The sequence below is a fragment of the Plectropomus leopardus genome, chromosome 22 (genome assembly GCF_026936395.1).
Source record: "Plectropomus leopardus strain MGB_pleo_1.0 chromosome 22, ASM2693639v1, whole genome shotgun sequence".
NCBI lineage: Eukaryota > Metazoa > Chordata > Actinopteri > Perciformes > Serranidae > Plectropomus > Plectropomus leopardus.
In genome coordinates this window covers 7,300,737-7,326,227 of record NC_142197.1, presented here as the reverse complement: position 1 = coordinate 7,326,227, position 25,491 = coordinate 7,300,737, and the positions used below count along the sequence as shown (strand labels likewise).

At 39.9% G+C, this 25,491-nt stretch overlaps 1 protein-coding gene across 1 annotated transcript; it reads right to left on the bottom strand.

The window, feature by feature from the left end:
* Positions 1 to 5,233: 5,233 nt before the first annotated feature.
* Positions 5,234 to 20,488, bottom strand: mtpn (myotrophin). The gene is made up of 4 exons (XM_042511689.2): positions 20,094 to 20,488; positions 16,510 to 16,623; positions 14,285 to 14,368; positions 5,234 to 6,125 (listed from the first exon to the last, which is right to left on the bottom strand). Exons 1-4 carry the CDS (start codon positions 20,181 to 20,183, stop codon positions 6,039 to 6,041), a joined length of 375 nt encoding a protein of 124 aa, XP_042367623.1. The 5' UTR covers positions 20,184 to 20,488; the 3' UTR covers positions 5,234 to 6,038.
* Between the last annotated feature and the right edge of the window lie 5,003 nt (positions 20,489 to 25,491).

Below are 25,491 nucleotides of genomic sequence, written 5' to 3'. Positions count from 1 at the left end.
CTGAACTATACAGAACTGAACTGTGGAGTCAGACGATTGACCGTTTCTTCACCATTTTTCTGTTTTAAGATTTTTTGGGCGGGCCTTAAACTATAGCTTGATGATGCACTGGAGCTATACGCAGCATAACTCCGCCCCGACAATGTAGCAGTATAAAAACCAGAAGCATCATTGGCATAGTCCCGTGATTGGGCGTGGCCTCCGCTCCTCCAGCGGACACGCCCCCAGCATTTCAGATCAGACAATACTGCATTTTTTCATGATTTTGCAACCTTCTTTTACATACTTGGCGACTTTTTCGGTCATTCAAAGTTGGGCAGGTGTTTAATAACACATCTTTCTGTGATGTGACAAACTCAGAGCACATTTTAATTATCACTTTACACAGACTTTAAACTCGTCCTGTATGTCAAAGGGGATCAATGGTGATGAGAACATCCGCTTGCACACTTTAACTCTCTTTGTGACAGACTGCAGGAGACAGATAGATATATATTTTGGTAAACAATGGTCATGTGGACAGTATTTTTATTAAACAAAAGGAAAAAAAATGACTTTTTTTTCATATTTTTTATAAACTGGGTGAGACACAAAGCCTTTTTCCCCGCCACAATTACGTGCTTTCCTCTACAGCTATACAAGTCCTACTAAAACAAAACGCAAAGATGAACTAAATTTAAATGTCCAATCAAAATACACATTTATGCAACGATTTTCAATTTGTGGGAGTCCTTGGATTTAATGCTCGATTTCACGCTCGGCATAACTTTGGGTCACGTGACTGCTGAACTACAACTGGGGAGATAAGTTATAGATTTGCTGAAAATCAGTCATAAGCTCAACTAATGCACGAGACAAGGAGTCAATAATAGATTAGACGGCGAAAGAGAGAGGGTGGCAGAGATACCCAAAAGGCAATCAAGAGTCCATATTAATTATGCTAATGATTTGGATTTGCTACTTCATTAACCACCATTTTGAGCTGCTTGATCACAAGGGTAGTGTCTGTAGCAACCGTGAGGAAAAAAAACAGATGAGACACAAAGAGAGAGCGTGTGCGTGCGTGCATACATCTGTGCATGCATGTATGTATGTGGGCACACATGCTAATTACTGCAGCTGGTAATCACTGCATAGATACGCCTCAATCAATTATAATCCTGAATCTATGTTTGGAGATGTACGCTTTCCACAAACCATCATGTGTTATTTTCTATTTCAATAAAAACAGGAGTTGCATAATTTTTTTGTGTGTGGGTAAATTCCCTCAGATTCGGTCAATGTTTCCCGCAGTTTTCTTTGGAAAACAGCAGGTGGGAGCAGAGTTCAATTAAAGTTGTCTATGAGGTCTCACCACAGCCGTCTTTTCCTGCCAGAGGACACATTTTTGGTTGTTTTTGGAGCAAAGACATGCAAAGATGTTTGGGAAGCACTGATCTGCACAGTGCGTGGCCGCTGTGCTGCACGCAGAATGTAAACATGATACTAAACTAATGATCCTGAGCAGGATTAGTGTCTTTGCGAAGCCAAGGAATTGCCCAAGGAGCCTGTGCAGCCTGTGGAAAAGCAATTCAAGGACTAAATGAAAATGTATCGCCAATGATTCATTTCACATTTATCATTGACTTGAATCACAGGCTTTCTTCTGCAGACATCAGGATTTATTTGATGGCTCGACAAAGACAATGGAAAAAAATGGGGTCTTTTATATTCCAAGAATGTCACTGTCAAACACAGAGCGGACCTCCGTTTTTCCTCCGTCGTTCGCTTTGAAAGTAATTTAAATGAGCAGAAATAGGATGGCAGGGAATGGGGGGGGATTGAGGCTGTCACGATGTGGCCGAGTCATTTTATCTTGATGTTTGCCCACATTGCAATAATTGATTTGTCTTTGTTCTCAGTCGTGAGTACACAAACACGGAAAGTGGCCGAGAGAGGCATGTGTCTTTCTGATTAAAAAAAGCTCTGCAGCATTCAGCAAGAGCTCCACACAGACATTTCTCTCTGTGTTTTAAGCTGTTTTCTCACAGCAGCATTGGACAGCTTCTGAAGAATCAGGTCCACAGCTCTACTTTCACACATCTGACACGCAACAAGAGATTTTCCAACAAGTTCTCGTCCCAACTCGTCATTTGCGTTCTGGGATGCCACGACTCTGAAGTCAACATATGCACATGGTGGGATGATGCTGCATGTGCTCATGTTTTGGCAACAATGGCACACGGCAATCAATGCCAGGATGTAACCAAATGCACCCCCCCTCCTGCTCACCCTATAGATGCCTTCTCGCTCCTTATACTATGCAGCGTTTCAACCCGACACCGTCTAACTGTGTTTCACGCCCAAGTGACAGATTTTGTCAGGCCGGGTTCTCAAGTGCTGCAGCCCGTCTGCGTATCAGGTGGACGCGGCAGGTGCAGCCGGTGCCAGCGGCATATAATAATGACGAGTTCTGCCTGGTTGTGGTCTCAACTGATGCTTTCCAGCGGAGTTCCTTGCGCACGCTAAAGTTGCCTTTTGGTACGGTGCACTTATGCCAAAAGCACTGACAGAGCGGGGGTATTTTACGAGTCAGAAATCTGACATGGCAGAAATTCATCCGACTGTCCGATGGCAGTTCGGGACAGGTGATTGGTCCTTGCTTCCCCTCCTGTACACTGCACGGCAAATGATGCCAGATGAAGCGGAAATTTGGCCCGACTCTAAAATGAGTCGTATGGCTAAAAAATGGATTCAAATCAATCCTGGATTTAAGTAGGAAGAAGATAATGTTAACTACCGACGAGTAGTGTGACAGTCAGGAGCACTCAAATTGCAGCAACGTCTGGAGACCAAAATGTCACACAGCACACCGGCTAGCAAAAAACCCCACAACAACAACAAAACTACTCTGACTTTCAGGGGCCAGCCCTTGTACATACCAAATACATATGAGTGTGTGAATGTCAGATAACTTAAACTTAACTAAAGGGCAAAGCAGCATCTTGTTAGAATCAAAAATCATGTCTGAAAGAGGTACATCATCTGACAACTACGATTCACACGGAAAAAATCTTGGATTTCTGGAGGTATTTGTCAAAGGAAAACAGGAGCAGACTTTAGCAAGAAACCCTGGGAAAACCAGGACCTCAATATCCAACCATTTATCGAAGGGATATGATAAAGGGGTACTTGATCTCATCTGATGGGGCGTTGGAGGTTAAGACAAGAAAAAGTTGGGAATCAACGAGTGAGCAGCATAACAAATACGTCAATGCATCACAACACATATATCCATTAAAATTTATAGGTTTTTGTGCAAAACAAGAAATAGAACAAGTCAATTTCACTTTGTCTGCTGTTGCATCATATTTTGAGATTTGTTTTCTGCTGTCAACCTCCACCTGTTTCAAATGAGAGCAGTGTACAGTGTGAAATATTTATGAATGTTCACCTGAGAACCACAAAAGGAACATGCACTATGACTGCTGCGTCTGCACCGTTAAGTCTTCCCTCGAGTCCCGGACAGCGTGGTCAGAGCCCCGAGAGATTCCTGTAGAGACATTTTGAAATTATGTGAAGTAACTCAAGGTAAGTAAAGGGTTATTTCACTGACTTTTCTTGAAGAAAGTACAATTTTTGACAATGGTTCCATGTGTTATCATGAAACACTGGTTTAACTTGTGATGCAGTGATCACAATAAATTAACTGATAACAGTTACTGACAAACTTGGTATGATTGCTGTAATTTTCTGTGGGCACTGGTGCATTTTCTGCATTAGAACAAACTGTCCCATTATAATAGAGCTTATTTGAACCAGACATACAGACTAATCTAGTGGGAGTCAAAGTCAGTCAGTGATTCATTATGGAACAGCTCGAGGCGCTGGATTGGTATGACAACAAAGATTACAGTCTGCACTTTTTTTATGTTTGGGACGAAGGTTTGCCGCTTAAGTTCACAAATACTGATTAGATGGCCCTGGGCTACGAGAATACCAAGGGGAGAATTTGTCAGACAACATGATGTCCCTTGTAGTATAAAATTAGTCATTGTACATCTGATTGTCTTTTCCTGGATAACAGTGGTGGCAAATCGTGTTTTAAAACGGACAGTTCCAGTTCTTGATGATGACTGGCTGAGCCGCCTACGAAGTTGTTGTAAAAAACTCCATAAACACACAGCTGTATTACAATGTCAGAATAATGAAAGAACTAAGTGCATTTCCTGTGAACAATAACACAAACCATCAGGAAATGTCACTGTTAAGAGCTGTTAAGAAAAACAATCTTACCTCATACAAGAAATTTGTTTCAACCCTCCTCCCTCTTCACTTTGGCCATTTGTTTAATTCATCACGTCCCCTTTTCTTCTGAGCTGAAGGGCCGATCAAAGTGATTTTACTCACTGCCAGGCTCCGCAGCTGTTGCTGCCGATTTAACATGCTGAATTGGCGGAAAAAAGGTTGGCAAGGGCCAAAGGTGTGGGACACATGATACTCGGCATCGGCTTGGTATGTCACGAAAGTTTGCTTTCACTCACAAGCAGCTGCCCTCTCATCCATTGATCTGATCAGCTCTTATCGTCCTGCACTGCATCCACGTACCTGCAAAAACCTCAAAATTTAGTTATGGGACAAAGAATAATACACAAGGACACAAAAGCTTATCATAATTAAGACATTTTTCCAGTGTCAGCTGTCAAATAAGTGAGTTTTTTCAACAGGATGTATTATTTTGAACACTAATGTAGTTCTCAGGTTAAGATGATGGGTGCTGTCACACCTTTGGGTCTATTTTCAAAAGAAAGTTCAGATGGCAGATATTTTTTTTATAGATATTTTTATTTCTGTTTTTACAGACTTTTTGTCACAACAAAGTCAGCAAGAGCGTTTTTTTTTTTTTTTTGTCCGTTACATAGTAGTAATTCATTTGAAAGCAACCAAGAGAGGACCAGCGACCATTTCATAGCATAAAAGCAGAGGCAATTTTGACATGCAGCAAAACAGGCAGGGCTTCTAGCCGAATCCAAGGCAAGGGGAATGCTAACAGCCCCCACCATCCAGTTTCAACTCTAACCCCAATTTACCCACTCAGAGCCCCACGAGCCCATCAATTACAAAAACACACAGAAGCTGCAACAAAAACAAGAGTTCTCGTTTTGAAATGTCACTTCAGGGATGACAAAATGATTTTCTAAAATTTCTGTTTCTATCATGTGCTGTTAACATTGCTTCAAAAAGGGATTCAGTAACTATTTTATTTATTTATTTTAATTGCAACATTCAAGTCTTTCTAGTTAACCAGCATGGTGATTGGTCAAAGAATATGCATTAGCAACATAAAAATTTGTCAAAAAACTCTGATATGTAAGTGATATGCCAAGTAGAAAAGGAAAAATTTGACCCCCGGACCTCTCTCAACCAATGTTTCCAAAATTTTAAGATTGGATTGGAGGGAAAGTTTGGTCTATTAATTAAAAAAAAAGAAATCAAGGTAGAGGAAGCATCCACACATAATGAAAGTTTACAGCCTTTTCTTCTCAGTCTATCTAGTATAGTACAGTGCATGACATGAGATTAAGCCCTGGCCATACAATACTTATTTTGAAGTCGTAAAAAAATGTTAACACACGATTGATCTATTACTGTTTGATTTCCGAGAGAAAACTGCAAATGTGTATTTAAGTGCTAAGCTTTACGTTACAGAGTGTGATTACTAGTCAGTGTTCTAGGGTCCAGGTGCGAGAGCGCTCCCCCAGTGTTTGGTCCCTAAGGGAGACATAATTAACAAGTCCTTCTGTTAAATGGCTACAAACAGAGGCCAAAATTAGAGAAATCCTATCCCAAAAACTTGGGGAGAAGAAAAAAAAAAAAAAAGAAGGGAAGGGAAAATCACCAGACAGACAAAATGACCCTCCAACAAACAGACAAAAGCAGTGTTGAGACAGAGGTTGATCGGAGTAAAAGGGGCAAGTCCGTCTTCTGTCAGGGGACCACTGCATCCATCTGTCTGCCCGCTCACCCACCTGTCCAGTCACCTCCCACACTGTGGTGTCTCACTTGAGCAAAGCCTTTATTTCATCCTTCTCTGTGGCATCAATGGCAGTGAGGCCGTCCGGTCCTTTTAGGTTTTTGTCAGCTCCCTGTGGAGGAGAAGGGGACATGAATATTAAATATGCTTAGTAGGTGCATTAAGTCTGCCTCACAGTATGATGCCAACTCTACTTCACTGAGTCAGGGGTGAAGGTGAGGAGCAGAGACCTCAATCTATAGTCTCTCTTCACATTAATATAGAGCTAGGTACTACACATGCAGAAGTATTGGTCATTGGGTCTGTCAAGACTCTCCGGGTTTTAACGTCGATAAACATAAATGTCCACTGCTCATCCTACTAATTAAAAAAGCAACACGTGTACATGCTGTATGCAAGAAGTCTTCTCAAAAGTTGTTGCAGTTACAAACTTTGTGATTGACCAGAGACAGAGGTCAGTTTGGGAAGCTGTTAGGAGTCCTGTAACTATTATTTAGAGTTAAATTATTGTTTGTTTTATTTGTGAGGTGAATTTGTTGATGATGCTTTGTATTTATTCATATTTATAATGTATATTTAAGTATATTTTAAACTGTTAACTATACTGTGACAAGTTTAAATATGTATTTTCAATTTTAAAAAAGCCATTCTTTACAGTTATTAACTGTTTTGTGCTTTGTCTTTTTTCAGTATCAGTTCAGGCACTGGTACCATTTTAAAATTATTGTTTTAGCACTGGTTTCAGACTCTTTTGTATGCCCTTATTAAACGGCTACCCTGATACTGTATGTTAACAAAAGATTAATGGTTAAACTAACTAATTCAGCCACTTAGCATTTGTCTATCAGTCTGCCTTTATCAAGACAACACGTGCATAACAAAGCCACAGACGCACAAATTCATTTTAGGAGTACGGGGGTGAATGTGAAACAGATTTGAGTGGACACAGTCATTCAGATTACTATGGACAAAAAAAACAAATGTATAAAAGAGACAGAATGAGACAGGCAACGTGCTGAAGGCATACGTCGTGACAAAAGATTTAATGGGCAGCAGAGGAGTGGAGGGGCATGTAGTTAAGAGACGTCCCATTGTTTGGCCTGCCAACTTTAGCCTCTTAGCAAAGGGCTTACAGAGGCAAGTCAGAGAGAGTCCATTGTTGCGTGGAGAAGCAGGGCATCAAAAACAATGCGACCCAGTTCAAGTGCCCGGCGGTGTGAGGATGGTTGTCTGGGTGCAAATTCCATGCCACAGGAGCAACAGAGCGCATCCCGAGCAGGAGAGATTTACCAGGGCTGAGCGAGGAACCTGTCAGATCTGCATCTTTAATTGGTGAGAAGACGAAACACAAAGTAAAAGAGGGTTTCGTCAATTAATAATACACTCAACACTCCACTTATGTTAAAGTTATGTAATGTTTGAACTGTGGCGACTCAACGTGCCTCCAAATGTTTTTTTTTCTTTTTTAACAACCCAACAGTGGCTGAAACCAAACAAGACCAAAGTTTATAGGATCATAAATGCAAATTGGATACTTTGAAATAAAACTTTCAAAAGTAAGATGAGAAAGTTGATTCCGCACTTGTCATGTCTTGATGCGACATAAAAAGTCGGTGCACAATAATTTGGGTCGATGTTTGAGTGCTGCTTGGGTGGCGGCAGACGGTGTTTTGTGGTGGCGCGTCATTGCATCTCGCTGGAGTTAAAATTTGCAACATTGATCGGAGCTGGAGACAATAAATACCTGCGACTACAGAAGAGTCATTTGATCTGGGTGAATGTCAATGCCGATTGTAACCTTTCCCAATACATTAGAAAGCCAGATGTTTATCGGGTGTTGGCGAGTTTTTTGTGCAGTGGAAAAGGGGCTTAATTACATGTTATGTCCTGCTTGTTTAATCCTTGTAAAACAAAAGAATAAAAACCAAACCAAATCAAAAAAGCCCCCCAAAAACTGAATTAATAAATAAGTTTTATACTAACTGAATTAATAACAGTTCTCAAAACATGCTATCGTGTGGCATCGTTGTGTAAATGATTATCCTCTTATTTTATCTGCAAACACTCAGAGGGTTCCTTCAGCGTAATTTATCTTGTCAGACACGGGACAGGACATAATCCTGAGGGAAACCAGTATCCTCAGACTGTTCTATGTTCTGTGTGAGTTCAGGGGCTGAAGGGGAGGACAGGAAGATATGAGGGAGCTTTCCTTCACTCCTCCCTCACTTCTCCAGCTCCGGGGAGGTCATTAGTAGCTGGTTCAAGACCGTACCTTGTAACCGACTCTACAAGCCTCATTTAGTCGGCAGAAAACAGCATTATATCTTTACCATCAATACTACAAGGGATACCAAACACAAGTGTATACCTTATGTGCACCCTCATATTTGAGGTAAAACAATCTCCTAATGAGCATTCCCGCTTCATCACCACACTCTCATATTGCCCTGAACGTTATTCCAGAGGGTCCGCCGCAGACTAATACTCACTGTGGGTATTCGTCAAAGAGTTACAATAATATCACTCCTCCCTGTTGCTGCCTCTTAGGATACATCGTGCCATCCCAAAAGGACTCCCAGCTCAGTGGCGTACTTCTGACACCACTTACATTAATGAGCTTTCCCCAACTTGAGTAATGACCCCTCATGAACACCTCGCTGTCCAAACATTATCCAGTCAAAGAGAAGCTGGTGGCCAAGAGAGACACCGCCTAATGAATAAGAATAGACTCCCAGGGTGTCTCCAGTCAAACCGAGATGCATCATCATCATCCTGGATTATGGAGCCGTACAAAGCAGCTCCGGGTCAGTAATGTAATGCCACTGACCTGCCAAAGTGTCCATTAACTTTCCATTATGCCACTATTGAATGGAACTGAAGGGTCTCGCACGAACAAGTCCTCACATATTGGGACAGAGCATCGTGCAGGACTTACTTGAAATGCACCACTTACATCCGACTGCTGACCTGCTGGCAGTAGTCAAACATTAAAGATTTGGAAGAGGGCAAATTTTTATAACACCCAGAGAGAAAAAAAGGGGGAGATCAATACTTATACCGGAGCAAGCTGTGTCAGCTCGGCTCTGGTTGAAATAAAAATTTTTGGTAGAGGCTGAGGAGTTGCTGACTGGAATTAACTATATGATAAATCCACAAGAGCAATTCATCATATTAGGAATCAGCTGGAAATCATCCCATCCCATCTCAGTTAAGGATGACATGTAGCATTTTGGGTATAATAAAAGCATCGTTTTTATCGTGGGATAAGATAAAATTTACTGAACTGTCTTAATTTAGGAAGACCCCAAGTCAGGAATCCTAAGGATGTGTTAAAACATGGTTAGAGCATGTTTAAATTAACATTCAGGTTTAAAGGATGTGTTTAATGTTATTTAAGTAGGTATTTGAGCTTAAAATTAAAGGTTTCATTATCAATTTAAATCACGTAAATGCACTGAATAATTAAGAATGAATTATTTTAGATAAGTTGAACTGTGTTTTATGTGATTTATTTAAATATGGTTTATGTGATAAAGAGAGAAAATAAAAATAAATAATAAATAAATAATAAGTTAATAAATGTATGAATGCCTTTAAATGCTATTAGAATATTTATATAATTCATTCCAGCATGAAAATGTTATTTACCAGTGTATTAATTTTGTCTGTTGGGGTATTTTTGCTTGAAAGGTTACTTTAAAAATTACAGGATTGCCAATTAATTTTCTGTTGATTGGATCATTGTGGCAGCTCTATTAGAGGGAAACATACTAGCCCGCAGCAAAACAAGCAAACAAAAACCAAAAAAACTATTTAATTAATTAAAAAAGAAATCCTCTAGCTTTTGTTTTTAAATGGTCAATAATTACTGTTAATCAAGTTGGTAAAGTCCACCGGGAGACGATGTCTACGAGCCTGTTTTACTTTAAAACCCTAAATTTTTGATTAATGTGAGAAAAATAAATGGCTAATCCCTACCTTGTATTGAGAACACACACACAATAATAATAATGACACCTTATTAGGTCGAGCCAGAGCGACAATAGGAACTGACTTTCCTCCTAGTGAATGTTGGTTTTCATAGTTCCTCATAGAATAAAAGCGTGTGTGTATTCATGCGCCTGTGTGTGCACCTCTTATTGTTGACTTAAAATTAACTAGCAGGCTGCAGTCAGCACTCTCGGCCGGGATCTTACGGCTGGGTCACCTATTGGGGTTAAAATGGCCTTTCATAATTCACTGCCAACAACAGCACAGCGCGCACTCTGGGGGGCAAGGGGTCAGCTCCCATGATGCACCGGGGAACCAAGCCATTTTGTCGGCAAACACAAGAATGTCTGACAGTCGCACAGTCACAATTCAGTATTCTCGGTGGGTTCCCTTTATCCGCTGCGGCGTGCTGGCTGTGGTGCTACAGGTGCTGCCAGACAGAGTGGATATGCGGCGGCGCGGTCAAAAGGGCAGCTGTGGGACAATCTATTCATCTCGTGTTAAGACACATGGCGAGTTTTCAGAGCTGCCAGGGTGGAGATGTATTGAGATGTGGTCCCTGTGGAGGCCGATGACCTTTTGGCTGCATCTGGGTGTTAATCCTTGCTGGTGCTTAGTGGAGAGGAGTACGGAGCAGTGAGAGGAGCAAACCCGTGGGTTCGCTCGTATCTTCGCCTGCCACTGTAATCCCTATTCGTATGAGCTATGACTGCCTGCCCTGTCTCATATGATACCACACACACAAAGGCTTTTTCTTAAAAGTTCAACCCAAGGGGCTTTAATTTACAATGCAGAGGTGGTAATTGCATAGCAGCCTATTTTAGATGTAGAAGAGCCTCTGGCTTTTAGGAGGATGTACTGCAGCTGTGGATATGTGACTGGTAGCGGGGGAAATAAAGCAAAATGACTGCAGTCAATAATGAAGACTTTTTATTTCTTTTTTAGAAAAGAGACATTATGCTGTTTTTAATTCAGAATCCTACAATTGTGATGTGGAAGTGACAATGTAATATTAAAAACTCCTCCAGACATAAAATATGTCATCTAGGGGACAGATCTATTTCCTCGTTCTAAGTAGACTTCCAAGAAAAGGCCTGGAAATCGCCGCAATAAGACGACCAAGAAATCATTCAACCGTCTTAACACATTAATACTGAGAGTTAAATCTGGAGTAGGCAGTTTTATTTGGGCGTGATTGGGCAAAAATCCTATAATATATTTTGAGCATATTGTTATTCAAGAGAAGAGACAAAATAGACTCCTGCACCTCCTCTTGAATCTGTTTCCAGGCTTTAGAAAATCGAGGCCGTGACTAGAGTCTTTGGCCAATCACAGTCTGAAATCACAGGTCATTTCAGAAAGAGGGCGTTCCTATTGGATGTTCACAAAAATGCTGCGTGCACGTCCCTTCAGCAAAAGACCGGTCCAATGGGGGAGAATCGTGCAGAGAAAGTTGGTATTCCAGCAGTAATAAGTACCTACACGGCAAAGAAACCCAAAAAAGGAAGACGGAGATCTAAAAAATAAAGTCTGAAAGAGAGTCCGTCAACGAGAGAAAAAAACACGTTGGTATCAGCAATCAGAGATAATGTTGCTGGTCTTCTGCTGACCAGCTAAAGGCTCATAGCTATGGATTCAACTTCACGTTTATGTTGCTGACAGTAACAATAACGTGGATGTTTTTTTTCTAAATGGATCTGGCAAAAGCTTGATTAAAAAACTGGCTCTGTTGGTGATGAAGAGGATGTTTTTTGGTACAAATCCAATGTTTATTGTTGTTTCGCCACTTATTGCGCTAATGGAGGAGCAGATACGAGGGGCTGCAAAGCTGGGGATCGCGTACGTGCAGATTGGTGTTCACAATGCTTCAGACAGACAACCAGGAGGCTGCCAGCTGCTATTCAGCAGTCCAGAGGCAGCTGGTTGCTGAATGAAAAATACCAAAATCCGCGCTGAACTTCAGTGTATCACAAAAACCTCAAGGGTATCGTTGTCGACGAGGTACATGTCACATACAAAAGGTTATTATAAGTAAATCGTTTTGACCATTGCTGTCTAACTGACAACCTATTTGTGTAACAGCGGAGCAGATGCTAATGCTAAAGTCAGGACTGGCTGAAGGGGTCTGCCTGTCAAAGCGAGTCACTCGCCCTCCGCTGAAATGGTTTGGATTGGGAGTCAGTCCAGACTGATGGAGGGAGAGAAACAGAATGTTGAGCTCATGTGATCGGGATGATTTTACCGGCCTAATTTCTGCCTACCCAGCTTTAATAAAACTCAAAGACCACAACAGACGACAGACTCTGCACCAAATACAAGTTCACGTCAGAACAGTGTACCTGCCCGTGCTTACCAGCATTATGCCATCTCCTCTTTTATTGGAAAGAAATTACTAAACTGCTATTTTCTTCCTGTTGGCACTTGCTGTTTTATTCAGTTTATCTTTGAGCCAACAGCACTGATGGCCAGCTGACATCAGTAGCCAGCTGCCGGCCAGCTGCTGGCCGACTGCTTGCTGGACTCTGCTGGCTTGTTGATGCGAGGGCCGGGGTGTGTGGCTGTGTTGATGAAAATAGGGGATTATTACAACCGATGCCAACAGGAAAAAGTAAGCGGTGGAGCACCACTTTAAGTGTCTCTCTATGAGAACACCAATCTTTCACACACACAGAGCACTGTTTCCTCTTTTCAAACGTCTGCTTCAAAGTGCAGTTAAAATGAGAACTGAATGCCTCTGAATATGCGATTGTATAGAAAGCAAAAACTTCCCAAATCGGCAGTGTGACTTCACTTGTGAATGCCCCCTCCCCTCTTTTCATTAGTTTTGTTGAGCCAAGATGATGCCACCGTGAAACAGCTCTGTAGAGGAGCTTTCATTTACCCCGCCTCATTTAGCCTGGTTGGGGACGGACAGCTGCTCGCTCACCCTCAGTCCTGGAATATCCACCTCATACACACATATCGGCATGCAGCAGACTTTGACTGTTAATGCATGCGAGCCATCTACGTGACATCATGCAGTCCTCTGAGTTGCCATCAACTTCAGTTTCATGCAGTAGTCTAAAACCGACAACTGATGTGAAACTACAAATATTTGATTAATTATAAAGCTCTTCCACACCGATTGCTAAGCTAACCTGCTTTTCATCGCTGCACTCTTGCAGTGGAATAGCTGGTGTTATGGGCCAAGCTTCAGATATAAAAAGAACACTGATATAAAATTGGTAAGTTGTCAGTTATACACAACCTGTTTTATGCAAACATATTACTAGACTGACTTAAAACTGTGTGGGACTTTCTGACACCGTACTAAACTATCAGGTCTTGTGGGAAAAAGGTTTTTGGGGGTCTTCAGAAAATAGCATTTTTGGTACTAAAACATACAAACTTTAAACAAAATTTGAATTTTTTAGATTTAAGTACATAAAGAACACTACTCTGGAGCAACAGAATGACTTAAGAACCTCAAAAAAATATGGAAAGGAGTACAAGAGACAAAGAACTGAAGGAGGTCTTTCGAGACAAGCAGCTACTGTTGTCCCCATTGTTCGCAGTGGTATTAATTCCTCTGCAGTCTCATTTGGGCAGTGGTGAAATGGAACTCCAACAGCCTACATGAGTCGAAGATCTTTCATTTATATGTATATGACTGGTGTACAAGGACTTCTGAGTCAAAGTTTCAAGTAAGATGTACAAGAAGAGGCACCGACTTTTCAAAAGAAACACCTCCAAATGAGGTTTTCCAAATGAGGGTTTCCATTTGACCGTGATAGAGTTGCACAAATCACTTTTCTTCTGCAGGGTGATGGTTGGAAAGGACATTCATTATGGTACGCTTGTTATTCGGTTGCATTTCTACGGCCTATGCCAGCTGTGCCTGACTCAGTATTGTCTCTCTCTCCACACAGCTGTGACTGTGTGTGCACATGCATCTATCTTTCTGAGGTAGCATTTGAGAGAGTTCCAGAGCAGGAGGGAGGCTGGCACAGAAATTCAGATGCAGCAAAGGGCCCGTGCACCTATGAATGAAACCGCTTCAAAACACAGACACAAAACAAGTGAACAGCGGCGATACTCTGTTATGCTCTATGAACATTCCAGCACAGCCTCCACACGGCTGTGTTAAAGGGCCTTTTGTCCGGTGAGTTACCTCATCAGCACTCACATGGAGCCTCTGAACACATCAACATGCACTGAGGGGTGAAGGACTTCGGGGGACTCCTGTGTGCAGATGCATGATTTAAACATGCATGAATGTGTGCTCAAATCAAAAGTACAAACCTTTTCTAGCAGAAGCTTGACACAGGGAGCGTTACCCTCGAAACAGGCAGTCATCAGTGGAGTGTAGCCGTGTCTGTCTGGAGCCTATGGGGGGGAGCGGGTGGAAAGGGCATGAGTGGAAAAGAGAACAAAAAAAAAGTTTTTCTTTTTTAAGAAAAGCTTCATGTATGAGGAGATCGCAGGCATGACCCTGCTCCTCCTACACCACTGCTCTCTCCTGAAAAATAAATAAGAAAAATAAATCCTGTGAGAAAGTGGTTTCACTTCTTGTTTCATATCTAAAAATTAAAAGAAAGTGCACTGCACTTGAACACTATATTTATCCCCCATGTTGCAAAAAGCTGAGCTGGTTATCTAGAGAAATAAAGAAACGAACAAACACCTGCTCGAGAGCCAAGGCAAAGACTTTGTGTTAGTTCAACTTAAGTCTTCAGATCGAACAAGTGGACACTGTGATGTTGAGCCTTTGTGTGAGAGGTGAGATGCACCTTGTAAATAAGTGACGGGCACTATCTTTTAGAATGATTTGATTTTTTAAATTAAAATTAATATCTAATTTTTATTTGACAACTTTTAAAATCAACTAAAAATAAGAATCAGGTTGTATTTTAGGGATGTGCCCTGTTAGCCAGAGTTTTGAATCATCGGTTGGAGACCCCTGAGCCGACTGAGATTGCTTCAAGTCATGCAGTCTTTTTTTTTTTTTTTTTTTTACAGTGAACTTCTGGGGATTACAACTCAAAGGATTAGATACATTTATATGTATTAACTTGGCAGAACCGATACTACGAAACGAATCAGTCAGCCCATCACTATCACAAATGCCTTAATATGGAAGCACCTTTGAACCTTTACAGAACACTTATCAATCTATAAATAAAAAAAGCAACCATCTAGGTCTTGTAATTTATTCTGTTAATCATTTATCCAAAGGTGGTTTCACACTTCTAACAAAGCTCTGTTTCCTGCCATGGCTGCAAGTTTATTAGACTTTAAAGATTCATGCTGCTTTGCACATACAATCCCACTGGTTACTGAACTGACATATGAGACCTTTAGAAAAAGCTGGAAATACAAAAGAGCTCCATCCAAATTACAGATGTTGATTATGTTGGATGGGTAAGTGCCCTTTTAGTGGATACGGATCAATCTACTACAAAAACACCAGAAGAGACTATTGAGGCTCAGGGAGCCTATCAGGCTAAATGTGAGGTCTGAGAAGCCGAGACAATTGATGAATGACAGAATGGACAATGGCTGAAATAGCACATGATAAACTGGTTTTAAGAGACAGACTACTTAAGGCTCATTGTTAAACTGCTTGACCTGGCATGAGCATTATCAGTTTGTTTGAACTAGAAGGCACTGTTATGTTTCTGTGGTCAATGCAACCCCAGGCAGAAGGCAAATTAATGCAAAAACTAGAATGATCTTGTGGTTGTGAGCCTCTACGAACCAGTCAAGCTGCAGGTACAGTTTACGTACATTTCTGTCCAGACTCATATGAAACAATGACAGTTGACAAATGTTGCTGTAAAGAAGCTGCATATTCTAAAGCACGGATGCTTCACACACATCCTCAACCCGACAGCACAGAGGATCAATACAATCACCAAAGTTTCAACGAGGACTCTCCAGATTAGTGTCATCAATTCAGTATCTGACCAAAAGACTCCCCTTTCTTTCCTGAGTCATGGTGTCGAATTATGTCAAGAAAGTCTGAAAAGTGTTTCTGCAGAACATTATGATGTCAGAGTTAAGTTAATCTTTGACCTTTTGGTCATTACTAATCATCTTATTCTATTAGAAATTTGTATTGAATTTTTGTCACAATTAATAGATGAATTTTTGAGTTATGACCCAAAACACGTTTTGTAAGGTCACTGTGACCTTGAACTTTAACAGCAAAATTTCAGTCCATTAATCCATGTGTCTAAGGTTGCAACTAATCACATCATTGTTGAGTCCAAGTGAACGTTTGTGTCAAATTTGAAGAAATTCCCTCAATTTGTTCCTCAGAAATCACGCAGACAGATGCAAGGTCACAGTGAACTTTGACCAAGAAAATCTAATTAGATCATTGTTGAGTGGATGTTTTCGCCAAATTTGAGGAAGTTTCCTTAAGGTGTTCATTAGATATCTTGTTGATGAGAATGGGGCGGATGGAAAGACCAACAAACCGAAAACATAATGACATGATGAGAGCTGGTTGTTGTGGCTCTTACATTAATATCTGCGCCCTTGGAAATTAGGTACTCCGCAATATCTGTCTGCCCAAAGTCTGCAGCAATGTGCAGAGGCATCCTCCCAGCTTTCAGGATGCGGTTTACATCTTCAGCCTGGAAAAGAGAGAGACAACACATTAACAGAGCTGAAAAAAATTAACTCAGTACACTTACAAGCCAACAGTATGCATTAAAGGGAGATCGGAGGACAGCTTTTACTGTCGCTGTTGACACAAGCTCAGTGAAATTCAGAGACAAACCATTACATGCACCATCCCCTGCCATCCACTTCCTGCTGTGGTGTAGTTAGACCTCAGACTATCAGCCTTGCAGCGAAGAGAAAAGAAAGACACGCTCATCACCCTTCCTCAGTCCGTTACCACATTAACCACACACACAGCTTAGTGTGCGCCATGTGGCCCTGCAGTGACAATACCTACTGGGGGACCTATCAGTCACAGCTGAACACAGGAGACAAGCACCTTAGACCAGGACCCTGGCTGTCTGTTCTGACTTTTCTCAAAACTGTATATGACTAGTAACTAACTGTCTGAATAAAGATGGAGACAAGTGGGGCATAAAGAATGAATTAGGACAGAAAAAGGGCATCTGAAATAGAAAATATGAGAATTTGCTGGAAGGCTCTGGAACATAGAGGTATATCCTGTTACATGGGACCTTCATATGACAACACCTGATACGGGTTGACGGTGCTATAGCTCGGTTATCAGGTTCCCCTGAGGCAGCTCGAAGCAAATCTGATAAAAATGCCAATCAAATGAGGGAAAAGGAAAATAGCACAACTTGAAGATAATGCGTTAATGTGATATTGACACAAGATTAGATATCTGTGATTCTGAATATTGTGATAACTTAGATGCTGTTCTTTCCTGATCCTAAAACCTACATTACGGTTAAATCAGGGTGTTAACAGGTATCAGACATATATATATATATATATATATATATATATATATATATAAAACATTGTCAAATGAATATGATAACCAACTGCAATCTTCAAGTCTGTAGCCACTGATGAATTTGGCAACAGTATTATAATCCAGTGCAGTACTACCCGCCTCCGATACCCACTCGTTCACTCACCTTTATCACAAACTCCACTGAAGGTCAAGCACAACACCCTCAAGATAATTCTTCATTTTACACCCAATCCCACTGGATCCATTAGGCATGATGGATATTGAACTGCAACCTCTCGTAATAGTGTTTAAATGTTACCTTCAATGGCTGCAGCTCCAATGGCTGATAAAATTGAAAAAGTTTAATTTCCACTATTGAAAAAGGGATAAAGCACTGCAGCTGTTTATACCCAGACTTGTGTAGATAATGAAATGGCCACGAGTTACAATAGGACCCTCAGAAATGAGAAAACTCTACTTGTGGATGGAAAATTCCTCCCTGTTGATGGAAGACTCTAAAATACAATACTTGAAATTTGGCACCTACAATCATGACTTTAGATAAATTGTTAGTATGATGGTTTGAACATCAGAGTGGACTGAAACTTTTTTGGGGTTTAAGCATCAAGCCCCAGTAGCTTTATTATGTAAGTTAAAACTATTTATTTTCATTGTCTGTTAAAATGTTGATCATTTTCTTTTTTAATCTATTAGTTGTTTGGTCTATAAAATGGTAAAAAAAGAAAAAAAGATTAGTGTTTCTCAAAGCCCGAGATGACAAACTCAAATGTCTTGTTTTGTCCTCAACCCAAAAATATTCAGTTTACTGTCATAGAGGACTATAAGTGGCCAGAAAAAATTCAAGAATCAGAATTATTTTTCCTCACAATGAATAATCGATTATCAAATTTGGTGGTACTTAATTTAGAACTTCACAACTAATCAATTTGATGAAAAGTTGTTGCAGCTCTAGTACACACACACACACACACACACACACACACACACACACACACACCAATGCGTCTCGTCAACTTTAAAATTCACCTGTTTTTTTTGACAGCAATGGTACATCTATGTCACCACTTCCATCCAAGCACACCTTCTCAAATATTTAAACGGTCTTGCAGATAATGGTAAGCAGCTAAGGAAAAGGAAATTAGGATATGTATGAAATTTCCAGAATTTATTCGAATTTTATTAGTATTGTGCCAGACTTCGTCATAAGCAAATATTGTCTTGTTGTCGTATCAATTTGATATTGTACCATGATAAAGCTTGTGATTTTCACCTCATTTTTTTGTACTTTACTGGAGTCTATTCTCTTCATACCAGTGTATACTTTTACTCCACTACATGCCAGAGGAAAATGTTAGATTTTTTTTCTTCACTACATGTATAAGAAAGCTTTTTACCGGTTACTTTCCAAATCAAGCTCTTTGCATAAAAACCAGAACAAAAGTTTTGTTTTGCTCTAATGTTTACGCTACTTAACAGTTAACACACTACAGCTGAAACAATTAGGCTAGTTTTCTTTAGTCAATTAGCAGAAAATGAATTGGCAACTATTTTTAACATTCAACATTTAGAACATAAAACAGGCACAGCTGAAACAAACAGTCGATTAATTAATTAGCTAATTAACAGAAATTGGCATCTACTTCTGATCAACATTAAATACGTTTTCTAATTCACTGTTAATAGTTTTGAGGGTTTTTCTGGGATAAAATGTTTCTAATTATACTAACTTTTACATTTCTAATGCAGTACTTCTACTTGCAACAGAGTGGTTTTACAGTGTGATATTAGTACTTCTGCTTACAGTTTTTTCTTCATTGTCTACACACAAAAGATGCGCACAAAACGGACTCCAGACTACTGTATTTTAAGCACGATTTCGGTGTTTTCACTCAAATAGAGAGGCTTATCTGAGTTTTAGAGTTGCAAACTCTCAGTTTTTACTGTAAGTCTCCTCCAGCTGACACCCCCGCCCACCACTGTTACAGATAACTGGGACCCTGCTGGACCACGGGCCCCTGTGCTGTTAGCCCGCTAGCAGTTAGCTTTCTCATAGCATGTTGACAGAAATCAATTCAAACGGCAGTAATAAACATTTTCCAAAAACACACGCGAATTCAACTACAACATTTACTGCTGGTGACGTTAAAATAAACACAAAGGCAGCTACAATGCGTACCAACCGATGCTGCTGTTTGTTAGCTTGCCAACAGGTTGCCTTATGCTGAAAGCGACAGGGCTTGCTAACCGAGCTTAGCATGTTTTATGGTGAAAACACAACCCCACAAATCACAATGCTAATAACCGATACAGTTACCAAACCGCTGACCCGCTGAGTTTTACTCAGCCGAATTACGAATAACGTTAGCACCATACAGCGCTAACTGTGCTAACTTGGATGTGAAGTCTTCACTGAAACGCCAGCTTTGTTTCGAAACAGACCCAAGCCAAGTTAAAGCTTCATAAATCACGTTACAAATTTACCAATCCCCTTCAGTTTACCAATGTTAGATTACCTAACTTTACATTACCCAACTTCAGTTACCGTTAGCTAGCTAGTCGGCCTGCTAACAGCCGTTCGTTTCCTTAGCTAAGTAGCCGCTTTTCAGAACATAACCACTGAATAAAAAAAACAAATCTTACCGATGCCACTCTGGATATCACCTCATCCAGGTCCCCGCAAGTAATTGCCCACGTCAATTCTTTATCGAGATCGGTTACGTTATCTCCCATCTTCCTGTGTTTGCTCCGGTGTCGCTGCTTCCCTGTTGTGCTGCAGGGCAGTGAAGTGCGATAAAAGTTAGCTAGCTGTAGCCGGACAACTCTTCCTGTCACCGCGGTGAGTCCGGCCGGAGAACCCGACTGAATAAAATGTCTCTTTAATACAAAGACAGCTATTTTTTCGGATTTGGGTTAACCCGCTAAAGTGTGACTGGTAAAAATAGGCTGAAAATAAGTTCGGGGAGGCAAAGTAGCCGAGAGGGGATCCGCCTTTCTGCAGGAAGAAGTGTTTCCGATACCGTTACCCGGAAGTTAACGTGTGAGGAAAGCTTTATGTTGCATTTATGTGATGATGTTGAGGGGAAAGATCCTCACGTTTTTCACAAAATGTTATTGCTAAATATGGTGCAAGTTTTAATATACTTATTGCGTACGCTTAATTGTCCATTTTTTTTTATTTCAAGCATTAAAACATGCAGTTTACTCTGTAAAAGCTGGGTAAATTGGCTTAATTTCATAGGACGACAGCAGCGAGCAACTTCAGAACTAATTACCCCCCTCTAAAATAGCAATACATTTGGAAAAAGTACAGGAAAATTACCTGAAAATTAGTGTACAACCCCCCCCCCCCAAAAAAAAATTAAAATTAAAAAACAAAACAAATCAGGAAAGTAAGATAAGGAGAAAAAAACATGGATGGGAATTTTTTTATTTTATTTTTAAAAATTAATCATGACAATAATAATAAATAAACAAAAAATGGCAAAGTAAATAAAATAAAAAGATGTGAATTTCATAAAAACAAAAAAGTTAAATATCGAATTATAATAAAAAAGAAATAATCTGAAAAAAAAATCAATGCTTAGAATGTTTCTTTAAATTTCTGCAAAAAAGGAAATATCTAAATATGATAATTATAAAACAAAAAGAACTGACCTAACAAAAATAAAGCTCAGAAATGATGACCATTCTGTAAAATAAATTTAAATACCTCATAATGATAACGATAATCTCTGAACATTTCCCTTGCTTTTTAAAATTACTTTTCTAAATCTACTAATTTCTTGCAATATATTTATATATTATGTTTATAAATATACTGCAATATTATTTATAAATAAATATTTATATATTATTTTTATAAACGTTTATTATGTTTTTAGGGTAACAGTTTCTGGAGCAAGTTCACCAACTTCTAACGTGCATGGAGAGGGGAGATGACATGACATAACATTTGTAGTTTTTACAGCAACTCTGTTAAAAGGCCAATGATGAAGCCCTTTATTATCACCATCACATCAGTCCTCCACTTCTGCTCTCTGGTGAACTCACAGAGAGACAGAATTTAGTTATGATTTCCTTCCTCTTTCTTGCTGTTCAATGTTCAGAAGGTGGCAACACACAGTTAAAATGAACCATTAATGAAACAAAACCAGGAGTAAATACATTATATGGATATATTAAATGAAGTGACATTATGCAAATATGCAATATTGCCAGCACAGTTTTTTTATTTTGTGATGAGGAGATGCATTTGTGTTGTGTGATTTAAGAGTAGTGACAAAAGGCAAACCATACTGACCAAAAAGTGACTTTATATGACACCTGTATGCCACCATATCGCCACTGTAACACTCAAGAGTGAAGAATATGTTTTTTTTTTGCCATTGAGCAACATTCAGAGGAATGAACATGAACACTACATCCAGTTCTCTTTATAAATCCATGTTCAAAATGAGTCCACAGACCAACAGGTGACGTCACCGTGGCTCAGTCCATTATTTTATACAGTCTATGAGCTGAACCTGCCCACTGACCTCCCGGCAAAATCAATGAATGAAATGCCCGTATTCATGTTTATGTATGAGAGAGAGTGGGCGCCAGCCTCAAAGAGCCAGTGGTCCTTAAAGACTGATGATGTTTTAGCTGAGTGTCTTGTGCATCATTATTTTCAAGGCACTCCAGGAACCCAAGCATTAAATGCAGCACTTGTTGTACGCAATCTGCCCTTTCAGGCCATCTCCGTTGTCGACCACCATTTGAAAAACTGCTCAATCAGTCTCTGATAAATAAAGGATCGGCTGCAGAAAGACAACACGGCAAGAGGTGGAGGTGGAACAATAATTGTTTTACCTTGATCTGTGAAGGATCAAGGGCAGAGAAAATAAGTTCAAAGCCATACAGCTGCCTTTTTTGCCATAGCGTCGCCACTATAGCCTCCCACTTCTGCTCCCTCCTTCCATTTCCAGCTTCCCAATTGTATACATCAGCTCTCCAGTGTCTCCTTTGAAATGTAGGTGATGACAAAAATGTTGTCTCACTATCACTACATGAGATCAGCAGCCTCTTGGAAAAATCTGTCCAGAGGATAAATTTGACAATAAAAGACATTATTTTGAAAAAAACTATATATGGTAGCATGATGAGAATAAAAATACTGCTAATGGGATTCAGCTGCCCTCTCCTCCTCCTCCTCCTATAGCTCCCTTTTACAACATCCCTCCCCCAGTCACCTCTCACCTCGCTCTCCCTCACACACACTCGCTCCTACATTGAACACACTGAGCAGCTCAAACACTGGTATTAAAACTGTTTTATGTGATACTAATAAACTGTCTTACAAGTGTATGTTGCTGATTTTACATCAAAATGGTAATGAGGACACTAGTTACTGCCCTGGTTTCCCCTGCCTGTAATGCTAATGTGACATATACGGCTAAAATGACTCCAGGAATGGGTAATCCCAAGCTCACACGTGGCCTAAATCAATTGCGGTCCAACTTTTCACACAGGCCATAAAGATATCTGCATACTAATGCTCCTCCATTATCACAGGAGTTACTATTTCATTATATTTTCTCAGACTGGTTTTGATCGTAAAAAAACTTTTTGACAAGAATACTGATAGCAAGATGTATATTTAATCCTTTAAAATGTGTAAGATTTAGCAGGAGTAGGTGGCATCTAGTGGTAAGTATCGCACATTGCAACCAGCTGAAACCTGTTAAAATTCCTTCAGTTTTCATCGTTCAGGAGGTTTTTATCATGAGCCGAATTATCCCAGAAGTCTTTATTCTCTCCAAAACAAACAGATGTCATGATTTAAACCGGTAAAAACACAGAATAAAGCAATTTCATGCTACATATCGATGTTTTCAGATGCTGTTTGGCTTGTTGCAGGCAGGATGTTAAGCTCAGAACACCAGCTAATGTGTGCTCAAATTTTTGTAAAATAACTTAAGACCCAGACGTTCAGGAGGTTTGTACCCGAAGCTGAATTATCCGTATTTACTCTCCAAAACAAACAGATCTGGGCACTTCTGGGCTACTGTAGAAACATGAGGAGAGGGAAAGACCAGCAATTTAAAGCTAATTCTAAGCTAACAAAAACACTACAATTATTATTTTCAAATGATTATACACAAAGAAAACATAATTATTGTATTATATTCCATTTCTGCAAACTCGTCGGCCTAAATCCTACACACTGGACCTTTAAAATATATTTTTTACAGTCCAAATAGCTCATATTATAGCTGTTACTGTGAGCAAAAGTAAGCTCCTGCTCTGCTAGTGAACAGCACAATGGGATTTTTTTTAAATGTATGGACGCCAGGGAGAACAGTTTCCGGCTGACAGAAATGTTAAAGTAATTCTATCCACAGGCATGACAGCATGGCACCTCCATTTTTCAGTCTATTAGCAGCGCTCAGGCAGCAGAACTACACTGTGCAACTTCTGGACTTTTTTTTAATGGACACATTAAAAAGTCCAGAAGGGGCTCGACTAAAAACACACTCTCTCTTCCCTGACGATTCAAAATCGTACTGAACCGGCAGTGCAGATGTGCTTCAGCACAATGTTTCTGCAGGAAGTCTGCTGGATATTCTTTAACAGATCAAACACAACTTTTTTTATGAGGACTGAGAGAGTCGATTCTCCTCAGTGAGAGATTATAATGAAGCTGAAATGTTAAATGTTAATTTGAGTAATTAATTGTGTGAAATACACATTATTGAATAGTATCCAAAAGAGGATACACAAGGGCTTTCACAAGCACAGTTTTAAAGAAATGAAACTTAACTTGAGCATTTTTAGGCTTGAGATGTACATTGCTTTTTCCTCCAAAGGCGATACTTTTTTTCCTGTTCTGCTACATTAAACTAATGTGACAGCCGTAATTACCAATTACTTTACATCTCACATGCAACACATATAATGAGATCATAAAATGTCTTGAGCTACTTGAGTCCAATATTGCCAGCAGAACAAAGAGTCATCAGATCAGCAGCAACATTAAATACTGCTTCGAGGAAAACGCTGTAATCATGTAGGACGACATCTCTGCTGCTCAAGCTGCAGGTAATTAAGTCTCCGTTAATGAACAAATAATAATGTGCCAATGTGAAAAAAAGCACTTTTCTGTTCACCATTTCGTCCACTTAAGTGTAGCACAACAAGCTGTAAACCACAGATTGTATAAAATAATGAATGTTGCCACCATGATGTCGCCCTGACACACAGATAACAGATGCTGGACCCTTATGTCTTAAAGGTACATTCCACAATTTTAGCAGTCAGGTCCTAAATCTTATGCGTAGCTTTAAGCCTTTATAAAATATAAATGAGTGATTTAAGTATACATTAATTGTCAGGAATATTAAAATTAGCTATAAAGACAAGATTTTTTTTGTACCAGGCTGTAAAAAAGCTTATTTCTGCTGTAAATTTTGGCATTTTAACATCTTAGTCTATGGGGGCTGACTCACTTTTGGAGCCAGCCCCAAGTGGCCATTAGAGGAACTGCAGTTTTTGGCACTTCATTTCTCGGCTTCAAAGGTTGCCGCTTGCTGTAAGCACAACTTTTACTTAAAAAATGATTATTTACACATCCAGCAGACACAGACACAAATTCATGCATTGTTTTTGCATGAACATTTAAGGTCCGTGTTGATTTTCACCGTCACCTGTGGGTAAAATCTAGCTCTTAGTCTAACTTTAAACAGTTTATTTTGTTTTCCAGAGTTTCACAATTCACAATAATGACTGAGAAACTAAAGAGTGCAAGTTCATGTTTGCAAAATAAAATTATCATATCTCTGCCTCCTGCTCATTCTGCCCCTCTGCGTGTTTCTCGAGACCATCCTCATCAAGTTGATTAGTGTACTGAAGGGTAATCCATACTTACTAAAATGGTTTAATCCATCTATCTCAGTTGTACATGGCCTTGTCTTTGTCACGGCTAAATGTAATGTGATTAGCGAGGCCTGCTGTGACTTTCGCAGACACCCAAGGTATTCAGACTCAACAGCCTCAGCAA

Coding starts and splice junctions, on each gene's coding strand:
- mtpn (XM_042511689.2), bottom strand. CDS start 20,183: ATGGGAGATAACGTAACCGATCTCGATAAAGAATTGACGTGGGCAATT. Junction 16,624..20,093: donor TGATATCCAGAGTGGCATCG/GTAAGATTTGTT, acceptor TCTCTTTTCCAG/GCTGAAGATGTAAACCGCAT. Junction 14,369..16,509: donor CCAAGGGCGCAGATATTAAT/GTAAGAGCCACA, acceptor TCCCCCCCATAG/GCTCCAGACAGACACGGCTA.